The sequence below is a fragment of the Apteryx mantelli genome, chromosome 21 (assembly GCF_036417845.1).
Source record: "Apteryx mantelli isolate bAptMan1 chromosome 21, bAptMan1.hap1, whole genome shotgun sequence".
Taxonomy (NCBI): domain Eukaryota; kingdom Metazoa; phylum Chordata; class Aves; order Apterygiformes; family Apterygidae; genus Apteryx; species Apteryx mantelli.
In genome coordinates this window covers 1,931,943-1,957,256 of record NC_089998.1, presented here as the reverse complement: position 1 = coordinate 1,957,256, position 25,314 = coordinate 1,931,943, and the positions used below count along the sequence as shown (strand labels likewise).

The 25,314-nt window shown below is 45.7% G+C and overlaps 1 protein-coding gene across 5 annotated transcripts in view; it reads right to left on the bottom strand.

Moving 5' to 3' along the window:
- Positions 1 to 3,586: 3,586 nt before the first annotated feature.
- The window catches only part of DENND1A (DENN domain containing 1A), a 228,105-nt gene continuing 206,377 nt past the window's right edge, over positions 3,587 to 25,314 (bottom strand). For 3 of the 5 annotated variants that reach the window (XM_067308804.1, XM_067308803.1, XM_067308807.1), the window contains 4 exons: positions 25,197 to 25,256; positions 20,663 to 20,751; positions 7,774 to 8,029; positions 3,587 to 7,047 (listed from right to left, as the gene is read on the bottom strand). In XM_067308804.1, coding sequence (XP_067164905.1) covers positions 5,728 to 7,047; positions 7,774 to 8,029; positions 20,663 to 20,751; positions 25,197 to 25,256 — 1,725 coding nt within the window. In that variant the 3' untranslated portion in view covers positions 3,587 to 5,727. The remainder of the gene's footprint in view (positions 7,048 to 7,773; positions 8,030 to 20,662; positions 20,752 to 25,196; positions 25,257 to 25,314) is intronic. The other 2 variants (XM_067308805.1, XM_067308806.1) reach the window with 2 other exon arrangements.

Below are 25,314 nucleotides of genomic sequence, written 5' to 3'. Positions count from 1 at the left end.
AACTCCCCCTAGATCCCAGTCTGTGCCTGTCTTAAGGCTGGGGTTATCTCCTGGTGAGGACGGACTCATGGAGCCCACAGTATCACCAGTGGGCTTGTCCGTGAGCTCCTGCATCCTCTTGGAGTCCTGCTGCGGAGCCGTTACTTAAATGCAGAGTTAGGTGTGGTTTTGCTCATCCCATAATGACCTATGATAAAACTACAGCAAGCTTAGAATATAGTTCAGCTTTCCCAAAATCCAGACCTGATTAACAGATGTTGCCAGGAGAGACTTTACTTTCACATTTTAGCTCCATTTTTGTCTAAACCGTAGAAGAATGAAGGCAGCAACAGGATCTACATGAACCAGTATTATTCCAGCCTGTGTTATTTTGAGAAGAAAAATGGAATTGTGTTATAGGAACTGACTATTACTAAGCTGCTGAAATATCCTGAAAAGCAACAAGAAGCTACAGAAACCAACAACAGTAGGTGAAGACACCTAAAAAACAGCCTTGAGGCAAGTTGGAAGCGGTGAGGCTGTCTGCATCCGCTGCTGTTCCTGGGCAGTCAGCAGGGAGACTGCTGCTCGGCTGCTTTACGGGATTAGCAGAGCAGATTATTCTTCTCTAAGCACCCAAGGCCAATACTAGCAAAAGCGTTAAAATACTTTGTCAGTGTCTTGAGCATTTCTGCAATATAATTTATGAAAGTTTTTTTTAATAATGAACTTAACTTTCTTTTGATATTTAATTTTTGAATATATTTTTTCACAAAACTGGATTTGCTGTAGATAATGATCATGATCCTGATTTTTTTTTGTAACTGTAAATTTTATAATTTGTAAAAATTAGAATGGCCCTCAAAGAAATTTACAATTAAAAAAAGTTAAAAATATACCTACTACCTTGACTTGTGATTGTTTTTTTGCTAAATATTAACTTGATTTCTAGATGGCAGATTTTAGTCTGTAATGCACAGTTTGCACAGCACCTCAGTGCTACTTTTGCACTTAAAATTTTATTAAACCTCTGATTATTTTATCGCACACCAGAGTCACTTATGACCCGTGAATTTCAAAGGAAATTCACATTAAAGTTTTTAGAAGACCATTTCCTGTATACACAGATTTCACAGGTATCTCCTCCATCAGCGTTAACCTAAGCCCATCTCCTGCTGTCGCCCTTTGCCTGGACGCTCGTGCTGCACCTGCCCTGGGTGACTCCGTTAGTGCCTTGCAGGAGGGACCGACTCTGCTGTGCTGCGCAACCGGGGCCGAGGGGGCCGCGAGGCAGGAGAAAATGCAGTTTATGATGTTCCTGAAAAGTGTTTCTGGGGAAATGCACTAAGTTTTTGGCAATAATTAAGCCAACTTTCCATGGTGGATTTATGCACCACACAAAGTGAGACGGGAGCTCTACCTCTAGGCAATGCCCTCTCACCCCTTTTATGTTTCCGGTAAAAGAATGGAGAGATTTAGAAATACCTACTTTGCAAAGCTCCGTAACTCAATTCAAGCAATTCATTTTACAGTCCTACAAAAAAAAAAATCACAAGCTCACTTCTGTTTTATGATGCCAGTCCATCCGTCCACTCAAAAACATGGGTCCAGGGCTGCAGGCGACCTGCGCTCAGCTGCAAGGGACCCGACAGTGCCGCCCTCCGGGCTGGCGGGAGTTTTTGTCTCCTACGCACCCGGGACCTTTTGCAGGAGTGAAAGGACGGTGTGCGAAACTGAGCAGCTCTTCTCTTCACTGGTTTACGTACATACAACACAGGATTTTAAATACTCAAATCTGTTAACTGCCAACAGGTAAAGGCAAAGCAAAGCAAAGATTTCCAAACCTGGATGTTGTTGAAAGCAGCAGCAGCTAACAGACTTCTTGTTCACCACTAACCAATTTAATCTGCTGATGCTGGAACAGTCACTTTGATCACAAAGCCTGTATGGTAAATGTACACGGAGCAAAAGGCATTAAAAAACCCTACAAATAGACTAGAATAAATCCCACAGTGCAAACAGATACAGCTGAGGAAGCCCTCAGCTATCATTTACCTACTTACATGCTCTTTTGAAGACAGCACACGAAGCATTTATTTAACAAAAGGAAGTTAGTTACTGCACACACGTCTTTCAGGGTGTCATTGAATCAGTGGTTCCTCATGGTTGGTTAAAGGGATATTAATTTCCCCTGAAATATCACAGTCATTTGTTACTGACAGACTCTAACCACCTTCTAAGGAGAAGAAAACGTGGCAGATGTCAGTCTCCTGCTTGATTTTTTTTTTTTTTTTTAATACAAAAAAAGGAAGCAAAGAAATCTAAGCATCTCTGACCATTCATTGCATGCTAGGAAAAAAAAAAATCCCTAGTACGTGTAGAGAAGTCACAGACTTCTGATAATTAATGCTTGTATATAAGGCACTGAGACAAAGGTACTCAGCAACAAAATTCTCCTCACATGTCTTCTGCAAGCAAAAAATTAGGAGCCACTGGAAAAAAAATCAGCAGTAACATGATCTGGAGGGGCAACGCTCAGGTTGCGTGAACAGCCAATCTGGAATTAAAAGAAAAGAAGGTGGTTTGAAAACAGTTTGAAGTGAAGTGATGGTTCTGGCATGAGGAAAGCAGAGCCCTGGCTGAAGCTAGCTGCTCTGGCTTGCATGCAGCAGCCTGGCCAGCAGCTATAGCCTGCAGAAAGAGTTCACTTTTCCTTTACAGATTAAAGTAATAAAAATTAGAATTCATGTATCGTTTTCTCTATGACACAAAATGTCTGTCTGATTGATTGACAGCTTCCAATTCCAGTGCCCAAAATGTTTCTAACCTAAGAAGTGAGCAAGACAGAAAAGTGGTTTTACTATCTGTACCACAGTTCTTAAACTCTGGGTCAGAAACTTTTCTTAGTAAAAGCCATTTCTAATTGAGGAAAAAAATCAATAATGAAAGCACTACACAACAAGCAAACAAGTACAGTGCGTATAGGAAAGTGTAGAAAGTTGAAGTAAAGTCACTGATGAAAAATATCAGGCAAAAAAAATAAGAGGAACATTTCTCATACTAGTTTAGTACAAAGCTCAAAAATACTTTTAAGTCAGAAAAAGAAACTTCTCACATTGGAGCTTGCTCTTCCAGGCAAGTGCACTTTGTTTACGTCTGACACTATCAAGAATGAATCACATCAAGGAGTCCTGAGTTTAAATAAGACAAGTAACTAAATACTGCCCCGGGGATGGTTTGATTCCTTTATTATGAGACACGCGCACACCCGTCTCCTGCTTGCAAACGCAGCCCGAGCAGTCAGGACAGACAAACAGCAGCGAAGAGCCGCCCCGCGCTGCTGCAGCGCACGGGGGCCCCGCGTCCCCTTCCCACCTTTAGAATAAAGCGAAGGGCGAGTGACACCATCTATAGCAAGTGTTAATACTTTTCAATGCCTCACAATTGACTTATAAAAACTGAACCAACCAAAAAAACACCCAGAGTGCTTTTTTTGTCTAAAAAAATCCCACCTGCATAAAGTACTCGGTTTCGGAGTTACACTATACAATATGGGCAGAGTAAAACAATAAACAGAGATAGAAAATGATTTGCAATGATACAGATGTACCTGAGCATTTCCTATTTAATTAAGCATGTGTAATAGGACTACTCAGTATATAGTCAGTGTACAACTTTAAAAATAAAAAAGGTATGTGAAATTCAAATGATAAGTCATACGCAGAACTTTCTCATGCTTATACAGATCCACCATAATTGAGAAAGTTTTATGATCTGGCTCATAGCAAAGGAGAACTGAAATTCCAGACCAACTTTATAATTTCTACATAATGTTAACATTCTGAATAGTATAAAATAAAATGGTGCTAGTGTATTAGACTTTAGATACTTTACTATGTAATACCAAAACCATCTGTCTTCCAACACAAAAAGAAAATACAAATCCAACTGAATAGCTTGTAAGATCAACAGTACTTACAGAAATATAGTTATACTAATATAATACTAAGGTCTTTCCCAAACTGTTGGCATTTCAGATATTAGAGTATTTTTCTTTTGTATTGCACGGACTCAAACGCATAGACAGCCATTTTCATATATTAGAGTAAGAAAATCTCCAAGGTTATATGAATAAAATAGATACATTGGAAATAATTCAGATAAAGCTTTACAAGAATTTCCCATGTGTCCAAAATGATTTCTTTTACTTATCAAAGGCTTAATGGTGATGTGATTACCTCCTTTAGAGTGACATGTTTTAAATCAGATTGTGCCAAATACAAAACAAAGCAAAAAAAAAAGCACCACTTAAGTAACACAAAAATGATCACTGTAAAGACAGCAGGTTTTAAAAGAGATGCTAAGATTAAGATGAAACTACTTAAGAATACTATTGCCACAGCTACGTGTCTTAGAAAATCAGCATGAACGTACCCTTTAACCTGTGTACTGCTTTTTGCACCGCCTGACTTATAGTCCAGTCCACCGCCCAGTTAAAGCCTTCTTGCACCAGCAAAACGTTCTCATCAAAAGCGGGATAAAGCCTGTGGTTTTGCAGAGGGGCCGGAGGGTCCTGGAGCCCGGCAGGAAATCCCGGGCACGTCTGAAGGGCGGCGGTGACGGGCAGCTGCCACGTAGCAGTGGCCCAACGTGACACCGCTTATTCCGCGCCGCTCCGGAGTCCCGTTTCCCTCTGCACAGCCCACGCGCTGCAGCCTTCATCGACCTCTGCTCTGTGTCCTGGCACTTAACACGCGAGCTGGGAACCTTTATACCCCAATTTTTCTCTTTTTTGTTTTTTAATAGTCAAATAAGATAGTTACATCCCATTCATGTACTGCCAGCTATAACAGTTATATATAATATTAACATACACTTACATAAGGACTAGGATACACTTTATGGATTCTATTTTCTGATGTCTTTAACTCAAAGGAAAAAAAAAAAAAGCAATTGCTGGTGTTTCCAGTTTCCCAACAGAGACCCAGGACCAAACCCTGAGCAGCAGCAGGCTGCTCCGCTCTGTGCTGTGGTTTTGGTGCAACGAGGAACTATGACGATTCTGCACCAGAGAGGTTCCTGCGACCTCGGGGCTGGCGTAGCGGGGGAGGGAAATTAAAAATCTACTACAAAAGCTCATCCAGGTGCGTAACCCAAATGAATGCCTGTATTTCAAGCCAGGACAAACTCAATTTAAGCCTTGTGGATTATTTCAGCACAGCCCACAAAGCTGGGTCTGTGTGCTGCACTTGACAAGTGAAAGCAAAACGCTATAGGCTATACGTCTAAGGCAGGAATAAGTGAACCGAGCGCCATTCACGCAGGCAGGAAGAAAACAGCAGTACAACGTGCCGTGTCGTGCTCCCGGCTGCGCCAAGGACTGCGAATACAAGGGAAGGAGCCACTTCTGCATCGGTAGCATCGTCTGAAAAGCTGTGTGTGGAAAACCAAACCAAACCCCAACCACCTTCATGCTTTGGTCAGTGCAGGAGTCACGGGGCAGGGGGGGGTTCAGCGGTGGTGAGTGAGGAGCAAGGAAACAGCTGCAGGGACCAGGACAACGCAGGGACTCCCAACAAAATGAACTCGGGGCAAAAAGCACGGTGACTCGCAGCACAGCAATGGTCCTGCAGCCATCCTGGCTAAGCCTTCCATAAAAGACATACTTGGTTTTATGCTGGCGCAAAACACAAAGTAAAACAAAAACCCTGTCAATCCCAAAGGCACATCAAAAGGCCATCGGGAGTCTTACTCAAAGGTTTCCCATCGCTTTCTGAGCTGTTCAACCTTACCTGGTGTGGATGATACCTCTTGCTTTGTCTTTTTTAACAACTCTTCAAATGGATCTTTTGTCTCCTCAGATTTTGAGGGTATTAACACTGACTCTAAGCCCTTAGCTGGCCTGGAAGGGATCAAAGGAGGCTCATTAGACAGGAGAGCTAGTGCTTGCTTGGTATCTATCTTTGAACTGGACTGTCCCACCTGCAATGTTCTGGTTTTAGAAGGACCGCTTACACATGCTGGCTGGAGAGAGCTTGTTGGAGAAAGGCTGTGGCTCTGCAGCAACAAGGAGCTAGCTGGTGGCACAGCTGGAGCCTGGCTAAACAAGTTGGGCATGGACAGTGTTGAAATGTTTGGCTGAGGTCTTTGTGGTTGGTAGAAACCAGAATTAGGTGCTATAAAGCTAGAGCTATAAGCATGACCTAGGGAGGGGGTGAAAGAGCCCCTTGGGGGTCTAACTAGAGACACCGAGAGGGCTCCTGGCACTGTTTGTGTAAATGGATTAGGAGACGGCTGTAGAAAAGGTGGTGCTGGGGAAGGATAGCCGAGAGGCTGGACAAACGGCGCAGCTGGAGGAGACACAAAGTCACTCGCCACCGAGGCAAAGCCTGCTGCAGCAGGTGGAGTGGCCGAGCTTTGCAGGTTGTGGGGGCCTTGCTGCGGGCTGGCGCTTTGCCAGCTGGCTGTTTTTAACGGATCCAGCAGGCTAAGAAGGTAGTCGCTTTCATTGCCCGCATTATCTGTCTTCACTTTGACAGGCTGGAGCATCTCAGCAGTGCTGGTAGCACTGGACAAAAGCTGGGACGGATGAGAGGAATAACTTACAGACTGCTGGATTTCAGGGTCTCGGGACACACCACCAAGTCCAAAGGGCTCTGGGATAAGATCTGAAACCAAAGGGCTACGTCCTGTAGCATGGGTGGTGAGAATTTCTGTTGACCCAGCTGGAGTCTGATGCTTGGAAGCCCGGGGTGCTGGTGGTGGTGGGACTATGCCCAGTTCAGGAGTCTTTCTTCCCTGTGGCCTAGGAATAGTGATGTTCCCTTGAGGGGCAGGGCTTGATTCATCCTTTTCTGCAGGAGCCAGCATACTCTCTCTGCTACGGGGTCTCCTTGTGATTGGCGGCATGTTACCAAGTGCAGTCAAGGGCCTTTCTGGCGAGCTTTGGGAATATTTGGTAGGGATAGCCATATCATCATGACCCATGCTCCACAGCTTGTTGTAGGGGTGAGAGAGCTTCATGGTTGGCACAATCCTGTTCCTCTCAGACACACCAAGATCCATTCTCTGCAAGAAAGCAAAAAACATGTTAATGTCTACTGATCTCCTCACAACACAGATCATGAAGTGAAGATGGGCTACTGAGCTATGAGCGGAGGAGGATGTGTCTGCAGGCTGTGGCCCTGGGAGGTGAGGGACGTATGTGCCACCTGGAAGTGCGGACAGGAAGGCTGGAGTTGTACTTCCAGCTCTGCCTCTAATGAGTTGCTCAGCTGTGACATCCTCTGGCACCTGTTGGAAGCCAGGTTAGGAGCTCAGGTCTATATCTAAAGTGCAGAAGTTCAGAAGCCTTAATTACTGTATGGAAAAAAGCTGTCAAAACATCTGGATATAACACATTAAATATGACTATAAGGTTGAAATGACATCCTTTTCTTCCATGTCACATGAAGATATCAGAGACTGCTTTAGATCAGCACTTTCTAAGCTCCACATATACAGCAAAGTTCTTCTTAAAGAAAACTTGTCTTTTATAACATTGATTGTCCCCCTGATGCCTAGCCCAAAATGGCCAGAGGTGATTTAAAGACAAAAAAGTGACCAGAAGGTCATTTAAACAAACATACGCAATTTGGAGGGGTCCGGGGGGGGAGGGCACTAAACACATGAACAAAGCACTGGAAAATGGATGCAACTACCCAAAAATATGAAAATGTTTCTCGAAGAATAAAGGGCAACAGACAGCCCAGTTCCGTGCAAATGCTTCCAGAGAGCACGAAACCCTCTCCAAACCTGGTATTCGAATGTGCATCGCTGATCTCCCTCTTCTTTGGGAGTCCGCAGGTCTTCTAGGCTTTTAGCTTGGCTGAGAGGCTGCGGCTGCGTTTCCACCTCCAAGTTTGGGAAAATGTCTTCAAGGAGGTTGATTTCGGCGGCCTTGCCGGCGGGGAGCGGGCTCAGTGGCCGAGCTGCTCTGCCTTTCTCCGGACTGGCAGCCTCTTCCCCATCAGCACTATCAGACTCTTTCAGGGCCCGATATGGCTGCGGCCTAGGAGACAGGAAAGCAAAAGTCATGCTGCATATGTGAGTCTTTCTAATCTTTTTTAAAGCAAGTATCTACTAAGGAGCTTGATGGCTTTTACAGAAATCTTTTGGGTGGCAGAATACAGCTTACAGTGCCTGTGAACAGCCAGCGCGCGAGCAAAGCGACCAAGGGCAGAAGGACATGCAAAGATGACTTGGCACCGGAGGATTTTGCAGAGAGGGAAAGGACGCCCGTGGGACGTGCCGAGAGCAGAGCCGTGGTTCTGCAGTCATGGACGCGCGGACGAGCAGCGCTCCAGGACACGCGCCCCAGGCTCCCCACTCGGGGCCCGGCCCTCCCTCCCTCCCTCCCCCCCCGCGTCGACGGCTCTCGCTAAGCGCCCTGCAAGCGCCCTGGGTTTTGCACGCGCTCGCATTTGCTTGCTTCGAGCTAACTCAGCACAGAGCATAATTCAGAGCGTTTTCCTGCAATAATTGGGAACACTGTGCAGGGTTCCAACGATTATACCGGTGTCATCTTATCAAGAAACAACACAATCCATTATGGAGACACCTATTTTACATTTACAGCCAAGACCTAGTTAGCAGGATGCTTTTCTCACATGTACCTCAGCAAAACCTGAGCACCAGTGGATTTGCATATTGGTTGGGTGTACAGAGAAGAGCAGCATAATACGCCTCCAATTAACAGCAAGAAGTGCCACACGCTCCTGCCGTGATTGGCACTTGACTGGCAGGCAGTTTTACCATGGCATTTAAACAAGGTTTTCAATTAAAAGAAAATATTTGCGAGACCCCCCCCAAAACAAAGATAATATGGAAGAATCCTCTTCTTTCCATATTTTATTATAATACATTTATATAATGCAAATTTATAAACAGAGTCCATCTTGCTTCATTCGTCAAGCCATAACTAGCAGCATTCAGCCAGCAACACGGGGCGCTAACAGTGCAGGTACAGGGCAGGCTGAGGGCACAGGTCCTGCACAGAGGGAGCTTTTGCAAACCTTGGTCCTCTCTCTAATCTCACATACCGTACGTGCTCATCTGCTAAGAACCAGATCAAACGGCAAAAAAAACCCTGAGGAACCTTTCGCAAACAAAATATTTTAGTGGCTTTTTCCATGCCAAACATGAGAGTGTGGGACCTTTTTTTCTGATGCTAAACCCAGAGTCTGGCTCCTCCTGCCCGACTGCCTTCGGTCCCTGCACTGCCCTCCAGATCTCGGCCGCGCTGGCTGCCATCGCGCCACTAACGCTGGCTCCAGCTGGGGTCTCACAGTCGTATTGACGTGGTCTGCAAACAGGTTGGGATTTGAAGGGATATTCAGCGGGGGGCAAGCGGGGGGCAGCCGGGCCGGAAGGACTCCAGCGAACTGCAGAAACCGGACACTCCGGTATCAAACTGGCAGCCTCTTTCTCCAGCTCAGTCCGACACAGCTGCATCTGGCAGGCCTGACTCGAGAAACGCTCACACCTGCCCGGGCATCAGTATCGCCCTGCAGGGCCTCCGCCTGCCGGGCAGCAGCGCGCAGGGCGCTGGCGCCTCCTCCTCCCCGATTCCGGGCAAGCTGGTAACTGCGCTGGTGAGAAGAGCGGGTGCAATTCTGCGCAACGTGTCTCCCTTCCTGCCCCTAGGAATCCTCAGGCAGGTGAGGCGCGGGAAGAGCAGCCCCTCTGGCTGGCACTGTCCCCGCACAGCTACCTCGGCAAGATTTCAGCGCCGGCAGCCAGCATTTGACCATGCTCTTCCCTCAAAGCGGGAGCTGCGATACGGCCAAGCTGCTCCGCACCTCGTGAGAAGGCCAGGCGAGGCAGCGCCATGGACCTTTGGGATTTACCAATCGGCAACAATTTAAAAAATGAAGGAGTTGCACATAAATAAAGTGGTGAGTAAACCCAACAAACCGCTTGTTATTTCTTGCATAATTTTTGGGCAGAGCACACTCAAAACCCTTGGAGGACATCTGCAGGTTGACTCCTCTACGAGCCATTGAGGATCTGGCACTTGACAGAAGAGAGAGGCAGGATCAAGCGAGCGGACGTGGGAAAGCTGACGACTGCAGGGAGCAAGCTCACGGGACGATCCCAAACGCGCAGGCAGCAGCGGGCAGGGAGGACGGCAGGCGGCAGCGGGTTTGGACGGGAGCACGAGGAGGGAGGCAGCACGCTGGGACGAGGGCAGGGGGGTTCCCTCCCGCAGGGCTCACGGCTAACACAGACCAGCAAGCGGTGCGTTACGGCAGGCTGCTTCATGCAGGAGTATGCTTTTGCATGCCGCTAAATAGCAAAACATCCAAGTAGGAGAAATATTAAACATTCACCAAGTGCTACACAAAGATTGCAGGAGCATTTTAAAAATTCCAAGTATAAAAGCAGGCAGCCCTGACCCGTGCAAAAAACATTGCTCAAAGATTGAATTAATACAAAGAAAGGAAATAGGATAGACCATTCAAAAGGAGCAGAGAAGAAAAAGTTTTCAGAGAAGCCACAGACAGGATCCTCTTCCTGCTGAAATTCATCATCAGAAGAGTCCTCAGAGAGGAAGACTGTATAGTGTCGCATGGGCTTTACAAGGCTGAAGGAAACAGGGAGAGAAAAGGAAGTTATCAAGTTGTCACATTCAAAGCTGCAGAGCAGAGAGACACCAAGCGATCCCCAGGCTCGACGCCAGGGCCGAACACGGCCGACTGCCGCTGCCGGGAGCTCTGCGGGCAAGCGCTGAAAACCCAACTCGCCCAACGGAGCCACGGGGGCTCCCCGGCAGGGAGGGCGCCCGAGCCCTGCGAGCACATCCACGCTGCAGAAGAAGCCAGCACGCAAACCCGCGTTCCCCACTGTGGCTTCAGAGAGTTGGGCGCCTTCTCAAATTGTTCACGGGGCTCTTCTGCTATCAAAGGTGCAATTGCAGAAACCAACCGGTGACACCAGTTTTGCAGACTGAAGTGCACGAACGGCAGAGTATGGTCTTTAGAGCAAAATAAAGACACCAATGCAGAGGATGTGTTAAGTCACTGGTATTATAGAGCAAGGACAAATATGCGCGAAGTATCAGAAATTGCTGCATGCCCCAAAGCTGGACAAGTGACACCATGCTGTGCTGCTGGGCAGCCGCATAGATTTGATATAGCGCCCTGGGAACGCTTCCCATTATTTTTTCCCCTTAAACACGTTCACCTTTGTGTGGTATTTGAGAGCAGTATGTCTAACAGCTATATACTGGATAACATGTGCTTTATACACATTCTTCTAAGTGGGCATATATATATATTGTCTGCCTACTGAAGATAGCTGCTTAAAATTTCTCTGGAAAGTTTCAATGAATTTTCTTTATTTTGGATGCCCAAAATGAATTTTCTTTGTTTGGATGCAAAAAATCTATTTTTGTCCCTTAGAAATACATCTTTCTTCCTCAGATCCTCTGAGCTCTGGCTACAAGAAAGCAAATATTAGATCTACCTCTGTGTTTGTAGATACGAGGGCTGACATTAGTCTGATACACATGAGGAGCTGACTTGAGATCGGAAATTTGCTTCACAATGGAATAAAAACAAAACTGTCCAAGGATTTACGTGAAACATAATGTGCCAAGCGAGGTACATATGTTTCTTTCCTCGGCGGCTAACTACTTTCAAAGTCTCACATTAAAATCTGGCAGAAAAGGGACTCGAGTTAATTTTTCCCACATCACAGGATGCTAACGATCAATCTCTGAATTCGTTAGCAGCAGCCTGGAGCAAAAATCCGTTCGGATGAAACCTTCGTAAAACCTAAAGTGCCTCTGGAAACACGCTTTAGCCCTGATTAAACACCACAACAAAAAGCAAAAACACAAAACCCCTTACTCGGCCCGAATTTTGACAGGCCCACGTCAGTCATCTTTCTCTGCGACAAGCGCGGAGGGCAGATCTCCCAGCTTTGCTCTCGCCCCTAACGAAGACACCGGCTAAATTCTTAGCGAACACAAAACTAACTGCGCGTGCCTGTGCGCGTCTGGTTAAATGTGCGCTGGTTGGGGATAAAAGAGAAATATTTTAAGCTTGCTGAATTTATGAATATTTTTCTATTGTTTATTGTAGCTATCAGTTGCTTCACGCTGTTTTAAGCTTAAAACCAATAAGCTACTCTTTTCTGCATAAAGCAGAAGCTTCCAAGATTCCCTGTTTCCACTGGAGCAAGTTCAGAAGTGTCTATCGCTGCTCTAAATCATTAAATGCTCTATCAGCTCTAGCAAAAGAGGGACGAGTCCGTGAGCAGGGAACTTGGGATGGAAACACCCTGGAACCAGGAGGGAAACGTGGAGAAACAGCACCTCACCGGCCCTGCTGAAACATCCCAGCGTTCAGTGAAGCCCAGAGACGGGGCCACTGGATAGCAAAAACGCGTACAGAAAATACACTCCTGCACATGAAATATTAAGAAAAATGCTTCCCAAATAACTGAAAGCAAAAAACCACAGCAACAAGATTTGTTAGTGCTAACCAGAGGACTCTGCAGCACAACCCAGTGTTTTCCATATACTAAAATTCAAGCACAACCTTGTTTAGTGCCACCAAAATGATATCCGCTTGCAATATAATGAAAAATCTCTCCACTTTTTCAATTTTTAATGTTTATTGCTTAGATTTATTCTCCACCTTCAGTTGCTTTCTGGCATATCTGAGTGTGCATGGGGGGAATTAAAAAGAAGACAAAACTGCTTACGATGGCAATATGAACCCCCTTCGCCCGTCTCACGGACCGGAGCGCCGCAGGCGGTGAATGCTGCCAGCGTCGCGCAGAGCCCCACCGGCAGCTCCGGTTTTTCCTTCCCCCTCCCTGGGGCAAGGGAGAAGAAATCGCCAGGATCATAAAAGCAACCAGCGTTTCCAGCCGCCTGCACTTTATCAGCCATTTGTCACCTCCGAGCATACGCCAGGGTGCGCAGGGCACGAAGCGACACACGAGAACCACGAGACGAAGCCCGGCGTCGCTCGTGCCGCGGCCCGGGACCAGGCCCGCTCCTGCGGGAGCGCGGAAGCAGGCCGGCGGCAGTGGTGGTGCGGGCAGGTCCCGTCCTGCGCGGGGCCGCGCTCGCCCATCGCCCGCGCCGCGCCAGGGAGCCACGCGGGGGCCTGCCGAAATCCCCGCGGCGCCCGACGCGCACACGGAAAGAGCAGGGATGCGATCTGCCGCCTTTCCGGGACTGACACACTCACAAACTGCCGCCGGTGGGTTTTGGGTTCGGGACCGGCCGCTGCTACGTCTTACTTCTCTTGCCTTATTGCTGGGTAACTACGGACTGAAGCTGGGCAAAGGGGCGCAGAGATTAGGTCGGAAAGAGAGACGTTGGACGCTGCACGCGACGGCGCAGGAGGGCCACGCGCTGCCGGTGTCAACGAGTGTTTGTTCACAATCAGGTCAGAGCTAATTAATTAAAAAATATCTAAAACTGGGGTGGCAGTGGGCACAGCCGATCGTGCTAAATCGTAGTCTGCGGCACTCCAATTAAAGCTGCCGCACAGCTATTCTCGTCCCCCGTGATGCTGCAGCAGGCACCCAGGGAAAGCGAGGAGCTGCCACTGCATTAGGCGGAATGTGCTATAATATATTTTTAGCCAACTTTTTAGGAAAGTGACTGTATTATCCAAAAACTTCAGTTTACGTTAACAAAGAGCTCAACCTAGAATAACTTTAGAAACTGGAGATTCTTTTAAAATATTTCTTCTAACATATATACATATTGCCTTTTTCTCATAGGGGAGTAAGTTAACATCTGACCTAACTCCGGCAAAGCTAAGATTATTTTCCAGAAATCAAGAGCGACGCAGAGTTTCCAGACGCCTCGCTGACACCAGCTAAGGGCTCGGTGCCTGTGTAGGCGGCCGCGGGCTGCAGGCGCCCGAGAGGCTGCGCTGCCCTGACGCCTTTCGCCTGCCGGCAGCTGGGGCCGCGCTCAGGTGCGCCGGGCCAGCACGCGCTAAGGGAACCGGGAAGGAGATGACACCTTCTTTGTCAGGTCATCGATTGCAGAGGAGCGCAAATACGATTAAATCTATAGCAACGGTTAATATGCACCGTTTCTGTTGCTGTTGCAAGACTCCTTAAATGCAAGTGGGATTTGCATCAGTAGAAGCGAGCAAGCACTTCTCTTGCGCTGCTCGGGTGCACCATGGAAGATTTTGGTCAGAGATAAGGAAGGAACAGTCTAAAACTGTCCAGGTTTAAATTTTTCATTAGCTGGAGGCAGCAGGAGCCCCCCAAAGCGCCCGTCCCCTCATTAACCCAGCTCGGCAGCCCTCCCACGGCCCGCGGCTCCGCTGCCGCCCGCCACGGAGAGGAGGTGTCCGTCACCGCCGCAACCCTCATCATCTCCACACGGCTGCGCCGGCTCCTGCCTCCCTCATCTCTCCGCCGAGCTACCATGCAGATGACTTGCTGATCTCCTTCTAATGTTTAGTTTAACATGTCTTCGGTTAGCACTAGCATATGACAGTACTGACAGCCGCGGCTGTTCCTTTTTAAATATCATGTCAGAAACATGGCGCAGTAAAGCCGGGGATGCGCTCCATGGCTCCGCGTACCATTACGATAGCGCCGGCTTCCTTTTTAATGAGGAAGATCTGCATCTCAGGAGCTTTTTTCATGTGTCAGGATGCATGGACAAATCAGCAGCACATCACACTGGCCAAAAATGAAATGCTGACAAATGTAGATATTTCAAATTTAATTGACACCTAAATGTACTTGAGATAAAAAAAATATATATCCAGAAAATGTGAGCATAGGATTTGAGTATTAATAAGGAGAATTCTGTAATATTTTTGAATTTGTGTATTTTATTAATTGCTTTGCTTTTTCCTGATTGCAGAGATTATGGAACAAAGGGGTAGGGTGGACTTGTTCGCATTATTCTCCCAGAATGGGCTTCCCAAATTTGATGGAGGATTTTGAGATTTGGGTTTATTTGGATTTATCTTTTTTTTTAATATATATATATATAGCTATACAACAACTCTAGGGAACTAAGGCATTTGTCCCTCTTAAGAGAGTAAAATGAAGAGAATAAGGGATTTAGATGCACAGGCTTTTTCTTGCCAATACGAAACAGGAGACCCAGGACCAGGGGGATTACCTAGTGCTCTGTTCAAGGGGAACAAAGCCTGGATCCGTCCCTGGAATTCCTTCCTGCATCTTATGAACACTCAGTACACCTGAGCGTGAACTAAGGAAATATTAAAATATTTACTTGATTTATGAAGTGTCACTTTGTATACTGTGAATGCTCACAGGAGCAGAATATTTCAAGAAAAACAAAAATATTTGCATTTTAAATTAAAGCAACACAAAAATTTATATCACACGTCATCCCATCAGAAAACAGAAACAAGAGCGTGTGATCAGTGCGGCCAGTGAAGGCACGTAACTCACTGCTTGATAGTGTTTTTCAAACTGTTCAAAATTACCTATAGAGCTGGAAACGTTCAGGGAGAATTCCGAGTGGGAAGAAGCCAAGGAAACCTCTGCCGGCTCTGGCAGATCTAAGATGTGAGACTGTCCCAAGCTGCTTTGCATTTTCCGCCTGCTTTGCAACGCTCGTACCTGCCTGGCACTTTCCCCTGCAGCTATCGCATCTCTTCACGAAGGAAGCTGCAGACATTCGGTGTGTTCGCGCCAAGGCAGACGGCAGAAACAGGCCCCAGAATTGAAGTTTCTGGGAAACCATCCCATTGGAAGCAAGGGGGAGAACCAGGAAGGGGACGGCGGGTCCCAAACCGGGGCCCATCGGCGCTACGCTGCCCACCCCGGCGATGGCCCGCGGGGGACAGCAGTGACACAGCTTAGCACGAGAAAAGCTCCTGCGGCAGCTCTTGCTCAAGCCCCGTCCTCAGGCTCGTCCTTCTGTTGCTACTGCGGTTCTTGCTTGGCACGGCACAGAAATCCCGACCGCTCTCGGGACACTTCTGTCTCGCTTGCCCTGCCCTCGCTGGGCATGTGCCGTCTTGGCCGCCCCATCTTTGCCTCCTGCCTCTTGCGTACCAGCCTCCCCCCGGCACGGGAAGGCAGCGCAGGCGGCGAGTCTGCCTGCTCTCACCCGCGGGATTTGCGTTTTCACTCAGCCATCGCTGCTCAGCTGGGGACTCGCTGGCCTCGTGCTTCTCCTCAGCAGAGGTCCCTGCTTGCAGGGAGGCCATGGAAAGCCTTCGCCGTGCCCGGCTCCCGGGTGGCAGAGCTCCAAGAGCCTGCTTACGACAACTGGAATTTAATGTGCTTTATGAGCCTCTATCATTTAACACAGCCGTCATGCGGATTTCATACCAACTTCAGTGTAATGAGCCCACTATTGCACTGCAGCCTATTTTCATTCATATGATATACGGGAAAGCCATTAGCTTCGATACTGAGTCCTACATGATTTCTGGAAAGCCATAATGAACTGCTGCAGCCCTGACATTGGTTTAGCCAGCCCAAGAGCCTTTTGACATGCTGTTAATTGCGAGCCTGACCCTCTGATTTCCTATTTTAATTTCCACCCACTCTGCATGCCCTGGAAGGCAGCGAGTCAGTATTAGAGAACCCAGAGCACGCTGGAAGCCTATTCTGCATTTAATAGGAAATCTCGCTGCGGTGTAAAAGAGAGCTCTCAAAGAACTGCCTATCTCTTAAAAAAAAATGCAACCTCTTATTTCTGTGAACAACTAATTTGTGTTAAAGAGGCATGTCCCACGTGTTTAGGCCTGCCCCAGGTGGTAACCAACATTTTCTGAGCTCTCAACTACAAATTCTTCCTGTTATTTTATACCTAAAAAAAAAAGTTTTAAAATTATACATTTTAGACTTAATGACAATTTTGAAGAATATTTATACTTTGTAAACCTTTTAGGCTTTGAATTATTGATAAAATTGTAAAAAAAAAAAAAAAGAAAGAAAGAAAGAAAGAAAGAAAAGAAAAAAGAAACTTTCTACTGTAGGGGGAATGACTGACATTTTTATGGGGGGAGAAAATTGTTCCTCTATCAGCTCTTCGGGTTTAACAACAGACTCCTACATTAGCAACAACCTTGAGTGTCCTTTGGAGTAACTGCTCCCATCCTCCTGCATTTTAACTGAAGACTGACTAGAAAATGAACACATATACCATGAGAACAATGTTTTTCTTTCAAACAGAGAAAAAAAATAGCTCATGCTACTGAAGATACAAGCTTCCCAATATCATAAGAAATGCCTTAATAATGAAGGGACACCTGCTCGATGGTTTGCTTCTCGGAGACGCCGCGCAAGGTTACGAATGGAGAAGAGGCTGCAGCAGGAGAAGCGAGTACCTGGGCGCAGGTTGTGCGGTGGCTCACGGCACACCGTCCCCAGGGCCCCCTCTCCACCAGCTGGCAGCAGGATGCAAAGTCATGGTTTGAGCTGATGAGTCAGAGATCCTGGGAAACGTCTCTGAAGCCTACACGCAATCATCTGAGACTAAAAAGCTAGTAATAGGGTTGAATATAGAAAGAAACTTCTCCTTGAACAGAAGCTCCTCCTCAAAAACATATCCCACACAAACATCCAAGAAAAGTAACTGTCTAATAATTAGCTTTGGAGCCAGTGCAATTAAACTAAATACTTTGGTCAAGTTTAATTTAAGAAAAGCACCCTCTCTGCCCTGCTGCTGAGCAGCAGATTTCATGGGATCTCCTCCAATCTGCAACGAGGCTACCCCGACACTACCAGCAAACACGAGTGAAAATCTAAACTGTCCCTCCCCAATCCGATGCAGTGAGTTGCAGCTACTGGGTTCCTCATCCTACAGGTTTGCAGGATCTGCATCTTGCATATGAAAATTTCCATTCCCAATCAGCAGCATTTTCAGGTGAACAGCTAGGTCAGATAAGTGGCTATCTTTGATTATTAGTGTCATTACTTTGGGAAAAGAAAAAGTTACAGAGAAGTTCTGGCTGATAGGGCCAACAACAACCATTCACGCAGAGCTCCCCAGACGCAGCCCGGCGAGTGCTTCCACTGGCTCCTCTCACACGAGATTGCTCGATTCGAGGCACGCACAGGAGGAGCAATGTGGTAACTCAGCTCCACCTTGAAAAACGGAGCAAACTTCCCAGCTTCTGGTACAGCGAGACCTCGCTTCCTCTGCAAGGCCAGGGCCTCGCCAGCAAGCACCTTACGTGAGGACGTGGGCACTCTATTTTAAGAATCACACATTCGTCTTACTAACACCAGTGGGAGTTACAAAACACGCATCATTAAAGCTCTCACTTCCCATCTCACTTCAGGGGCTCCTGAAGTCTCCACCTTCTAGAGAAGAAGCATTGCACCAGCCTGGCCTCTTCTCCTGCTCTTGCTCAGCTTCAAAAGCGCCTCCCTAGAAGCACCTGCCTGAAAACGGCCTCCCTTTGCCACGCAACAGAAAGGTAAAACACCCCTACGACCCTCCATATGGGGCATCTCTGGCCCTACAAACCACTCGGTGACTTCCAAGCAAGGTAGCAGTTAGCCCACGAAGCAAAGGCCTCAGCCGTAACCCAGCAGACGACCGTCACAGCAGTTACGCCTCAGTCAAGCCGCAGACGGACACGTTTTTGCATACACAACTCAGAGCTGAACCCACCTGGTTTTGTGGGAATATTACTGTGCAGCGTTGGACCTTGTTAGAGGCCCCTGATCACCCTGGAGTCTGCCAGCATGAAGACACGCACGATTTCTCCCCAAGTCTCAGTCAGTGATCTTCTCCAGATGGGCAGGCAGCTCGCGCTTTTGAAGTCAAATCTAAGTTTTTTGGTGCTCCGCTGCTGTTTCTAACCAGCCGAGGCGCGAGAGTTCCTCCAACCTGAACGCCCTGAGCAGCTCCTGCCCATTTGGTATAAGGCGCAGCTTTCATGAACAGACTCGTTCCCGGGCAGACACGCTTGCTCAGAGCTGCAAGGGTTAAGCTGTCACTAAGAGAGAGGGGGATTTCCCTTTGGGAGATTTCAGTCTTTAAGAAAAAAAGCATGGATTTACCCTTAAAAAAAAATGAGGTGGGGGGTAAAACTTCTCAGCACTTACTGAGTACTCCAAAACCTTTGTGCAGGGACAGCTACCACCCTGTAACCCCATGTGAGCTCTTCTGCAGGATTTGCAATCTACTCCACAAGAGGGCAACCAAAGTCCACTGTAAAATGGATAAATCATCCTGTATAATTTAAAAGTGACCATTCATTTTTAGCTAAACCCCAAAATATCTCCCCATCCTGGTGTAAAGGCTCCTTCCCATATGAACATTTTGGCATGTGTTCCCAGCATCAAGAATTTCGGTCATCCCAAGTTATACAGGACAGCTGGAAAATGCTAGAGCGTCCCCCGTCCAAGGAGGGAACCAAAGATGCTTCACAGGCAGGAAACACCAGTTTAAGCTTTTCACATGACTTGGAAAACGGATCCTGGCCCTGCTGCCTGCTGCTCTCAGCTCACTGCTCAATTGCTCCTGCAGGAGGGCCAGACAGCTCTGTCCCTACTCTGGCCGTATTTTTCAAGACACCTTTTCTGTCTAAGATCAATGGCCCCTGGCAAAATGCCCAGTCCTTAGATCCCCAAATTCTGAACTGAAATGAGGCAACCTGCTTATTCAGACACATAGGAAATGCAGCTAACTATTACCAGACTTCATATCCAAGCAGAACTTAGTGCTCTTTTGTACTTCTAAACAGTTTAAATAGCTACACTCAAAAAGAATCCAAATAACTTTGAACCCAAACTGGATATTGATGCAGCATACAGGTATATTTGTTAAATGCAATAGTGTCTTTTATGCTGTTGGTAAGGTATGATATTCATTCTCTTCTTAGTTTTTTATTTGATGGCATATTGCTTAACTCAATTATGGCTACACATTAAGAAAATCAGCAACAATACTCAGTATCTTCTTTTTAAAAAGTACTCCAATTTGTGACTTTCATGAAAGCATCTGAAAAATCCCTCTGTTCGAGATAACAGAATATACTGTTTATATGAACAAGAGAGATGTTGGAAGGCGACACACTCTATGTACTAGCAGTCGGCTACAGCAGCCCAACTTACTTGGAACATTACCCCCGTTTACTTCGTAGTCAAATCCAAAGCGATGATAAATTAGCCAGTACTAAGCAAGACAGTCAAGCTCCACAAGGCTTCACTCTAAAGCTCATTACAAAGCTTCTGCTGCCGGGGCTCTAACAAGCACGAGACGCAGCCCGCACCGCCAGCGCTGGAAAACAAACCACCGGCAGCTTCCAGGCAAAGCCCAGCAGCAATAGGGGGGTTGCAGGGACTTGGCTAAATTTCATTTAAAGCATCGTTCAAACACTGCCCCCCCCCCGCCCCCACGCTCCCCAAACAAAAATGAACATACTTCCACAAAACTGAAAACTTTCACTAAATAGGCTGATCAGATTAAGTGTAATTTGACAGACCAGAATTTCCAAATAATTTAAGCTTTGGTTTCTGCTTTTTCACTCCTCCTCTCAAACATTCCAAAAATTAAAAATAAACCTTTCTTATAGTTCATAAAAAATTACTTTGATTTGTAGGGTTTTGTTTGTTTGTTTGTTTCCTCCTTTGGCCAGGTCCAGTTTTGAACACACTAGTCTTTAAACACCAGTGCCACTAGGGAGAAGCAGAGCAGCAAAGCACTTACTGTTCTGGACTAGAAACCGAAGTCCTTCGCCCTTCCACAGCAATATTGCTCTTGGGTCTCTTAACAACATGAGGTCTTGGAGGCCGAACCTATTACACACATACATGGAAGAAATTTCAGCAAATACTTCAAGCTGATCAAGCAACAAGCAAAAATGACAAAATCTGCATATCCACTGTTATCTTAAATGTATTTTCCATGTAGAAGCACCTTTAAACTTTTATTTTTCTGTGCTACAATGAAGTTACAATTTTATCAGCATTAATATGAACCACAGTACCCATAACTTGTTAAAAGACTTCTCATAAAAAAACATGCTTTTGAGTAGCAAATGAAACATATATGCTTTTGTCACTGACCATTAGCTATTAGCCCAGGAGTGAACATTTATTCCAGTGTCCTGTTTGGTACAGGTTAAGCTTCTGGTAAAAGATTTCCTAAATGTCAGCTTCATCTAAACAGTTAATTGAAACAGTAAAAATAGAAAATCCAGTGTTTTGCTGTACATTATAGTGGAAATCAGAGTTCAGCTCTAACACCACGATCCTTTTGTCTGCTTGTTCATAACAAACCAGCTTCTGAAGCAAAGAATTCGGTGCAAAGTAACACTGAAAACACTGGTGCTTAGAATAAATGTTACAACATGAAAAGCATTGCTCATTTTTCACAAAAAATTTGGTTCCTTTCAGCAGCTGAACAGAAAACCTTGCTGGGTTTATCACCACTGGTGTTATGTTAGTGTATCTTCTTTCTGTTGTCTGCAATAAAATCTAAAGGCTTCCTGCAGAAGGTGATGTTGCTGTCAGTCCAGTCTTAAGTGACATACCCATCATCTTCTGAAATCAAGCTTAATTTTCCCATATACCTCCACAAGCAAACAAGCTTCACTTCAAGGAAAGGAATAAGCACACATGATGACTCCATAGGTAAAGTTTATGCAGTGCCTCCCCATGCTAAAGAGGAATCCTGTTGCCGAACTTACCCCTTTGAGTCAAATGCAGGAATGCACATTTGCAGCATCAGGGCCAGGCTGTGCAAACAAGCTTTCCAGTTTTTGTTAAGAAAGTACTGCCTTATCTGAAACAAAGTCTAATTTGTTGGCTTAGCTGAATGCTAGCTTCAACAGGAATCCCCAAAGCCCTCAAATAAATGAAGGAATACAGCTCAACTCCTGCCCTCCCTGAGCTTGTGCTCCCTTAACAGCTACAATAGAAAGGAAGCTGTTAAAGGCCTACAACCTAAGCACTCTTTGGATGACTAGTGAATTTGTTTGCAATGATAGATGAGGGTTTCCCCCACCTCTGCAAGTTTTTAGGAACATAAAGCTCAAATTTTCTTGCAAGGAAAAAGCCACCAAATTGTGCGTAGTGCCGAAACACTACACAACAGTATGCAGAAGATAACAGCAGGATTATTGTCTTGAATTTTCATTTCAAAGGAAATGGTGTACAGCAGAAACGATGAAGAAATTCAGAGATGTGTTGCCACTGTTCCTTAGGAAAAAAGGTTTATAAAAAGGTCAGATGTTAAGGTCTTGAAGATCAGTCCCCACACAAGGCTGTTCCTCTCTACAATGAAGACAGCTTAAGAGTGTGAATTTATGGCAGGAATGGAAGGATTAAGTTTGTGGCAACTTCAACTGAACTTGCAACGTGGTGAAACATGGGGAAAAGAACAACAGAGCTAATTAGACGAGCTGAGCTGTCAGAGTGCGGCTGAATGGCTCGGTGCCAACAAACAAAAGGAATGGGCTGGCAATCAGCAGGATCGATGAAGAATACTGCTTCATTAGGGTTGATAAAACACAGAGAGAGGGAGCGAGGGAGAGCGCGTGCAAGAGGGGGAGAGAAGCAAGAGGGATGGGGGGAGGAAGAGAATGAGAAGGAGAAAGAGAAAAAGAGAGGAAGAAAAAAAAACCTGTTTAATTAAATCCGAGCTAGAAGATGATGTGTAAAGCTGGCTTGTCATCATGCTGTGAACACTTTCACCTTTTGGGTGGTACCCTGGGGGTGTGATGGTGATGAGGGAGAAAGATGAGAGTTTTGGATGGCTCCAGGGGGCTAGCAGACCAGTAAAGTGCGGGGCGACACGCTAAGAAGGATTTAGAGCATTGTTCATGGGGAAATGCAGGGAAAACCCAGGAATCAAGCCAATTCCTCACTGGATTTTGAGCCTTATGTAGCCAAATAGGCAGGGTTAAATGCATATCAAATGCAAAAGTATGAAAGAAATCCAATTACATGAGCACACAGCCAGGAGAATAAAGGTGAATATCTGGGACAGAAGGGTTAAATGTGCTTATTACAGTCCTCATCAACTTTTTGCATAATTATTACATTTTTACTTTTTTTAAAAATTGAATGAAGTTTCCAAACAGCCTCTACTAATCCAAACAGATCACTATTAATTATAAGCAGCAACCTTCTCTCTTTCACAGTACCTTCACAATTCATTTCCAAAACAGCAGAATGTAAAGAACATATCTGTTATGCTTCCTTAACCTTTCTTTGGTCTGTGTTTTTCTTCTTATTATCAGTAATGACTCATGCTGCAAGCACTAGTGCCCATGGATTCCTCCTAGTAGCAGATATATCCTGAAAATAGTAAGTATTTCTTGGCAACTCCAGTATTACATGGACTTGGCTGGAAGAGCAGAGACCTGGCCTCCTCATTCAGGGCTTGCCGTAAAGGACTAGGATAAATTACTTCCCCATACCCACCTCTGTAATATATGCCAAGATTAAGAGGGTGAAAAAGCAGCCTGCACAAAGTGTTATTTACATACACAAAAATGCATTTCATCTATTAAAAGCCAAATAACAGTTCTGAACAACAACAAATTTATGCATATTTGGTACAAGCATATTTTTGGGGAGTGATTATAATCATTTACATTTATCTTGAATTTCCTCTTGATGAATGAAGCATTTCTGTTCCACTTATTGGCACAGCTAGATGAATGCAACAGGAGCTTTTATTATTACATTTCCAACCTTTTATCAATCACATTAGGAGCAGAGACAGTTGACACAAACACATTATACTGAGGACTATTAATGTACTACAGCTGGGAGATTAAACAGTCTTAGCAAGATCCACTTCGATGTAATAAATGGCTGGGTCTGAACAGTGCTGTTCAGGAACTTGTGCACAGGGGAATCGCGATGTGCCCTGGCGGGGCTGCGCTGGCCAAGCGCGAACGCGGGCTCCGGAGCACGCCAGCACCACCGAGAGAAGCGGGGAGGTTTGTTCCCAGCATAGCGGAGCTGGGAGGGTCTCCCACATCAATCGTATTTAAGAGAACACATATAAGCAGAGTCAACGCTACCCTTTACACACACAGAAAACAGAAGTGCAGGAATCCACAACAACTCTGTTAAGTTAAACACCCAGAGTTAAAAAGAGGGAGGAGAGGGAAAACATGCTACTGAAACGCAACTTAGGAACATGCACCAAAGATCAAAAGTTAAAACACACCCAAGTGCATTTGTTAACCAGTTGCCTGCTCATCTGAAACTAAATATTTTAAACAAGTTTTAGCAAGATTAGATTTGAAAACTTGCATCTCTCTCTTACGCATGTACATGTACGTATACGGAAGCAAGGAGTAAGATGTATTTGCCTTTTGATGGAATTAAAATTCAAGAAGCAAAAATCCTGAATGGAATTAAATACCTTCCAAGCCTGCTGCAAAAACAACACCCCCTTCTAAACTGATACCATTTATTTCCTGTATTGAAAAGTGCATCCCTGATGCAGATCTAGTAAAGTTTCCATTTTTAAAGGTGTCTAGTATAGATAATATGTAACAATTTGCCTACAGTCTGTGTTCTGAATGAAAAACTGCTTAGGTAAGATATCTCTGCCTAATACAGTTAATGAGAACAATTTCTGTGTAGTTCTTCCGTGAGAGAGTCACTTCCTCTCGCCAAGATGCTGTGCCTACAACGTTTGTATTACGGAATTAAAGGGATTCTCAGATAGCATTTTAAATGAGCATGAAGTATAGATGTCTATCGACCACAATGTGGTACTAGCATTCTAATACCCAAATACAGACTTCATTTTATTTAGGTGTATTCACTCATCTATTCCATGGAGAAAAATTAAGCATCCCAAATTAATTTAAAGCAGAACTTGGGGAGAATAAATACTTTATCTTCAGACTTCTGCTTCCTTTCATATTTGAGCTTAGTGCAAGTCTTCAAAAACTCACTGGCTAAAAACTTATGCCAGCCTAGAAAGATTTTTGGTTTAAGAAATCACCACAAAAGTAAAAACAAATGTTGCAACAGCAGCATCAGTTACCTGCAGAACTGACTGAAAGCTGCAGAACTCGTCAAAGAAAAGCAGAATAAATGCAGGTCCCAGGGCTGTGCCGCAGCAGAGAAGAAGGCAGTTTAGGAGCATAATTCTCACATTGCTTTTTTGCAAAATTTGACAGTCGAAACTATCAAGATTTAGTAATGCTACCGAGAGTGCAATTCAGGCAGTGTTAAGCTGTGGCAGTGAAACAAAACTACCAGCTACTCACGGGCCTAGATGAACGCTGTACCTTTGGAGGCGGTGGCCGAGGCGGACGGAGTCTTTGCTGCTGTATCAAAGCGGAAACTTAAGTCATAGGTAAATTAAAGTAATAGTCACCTACACGA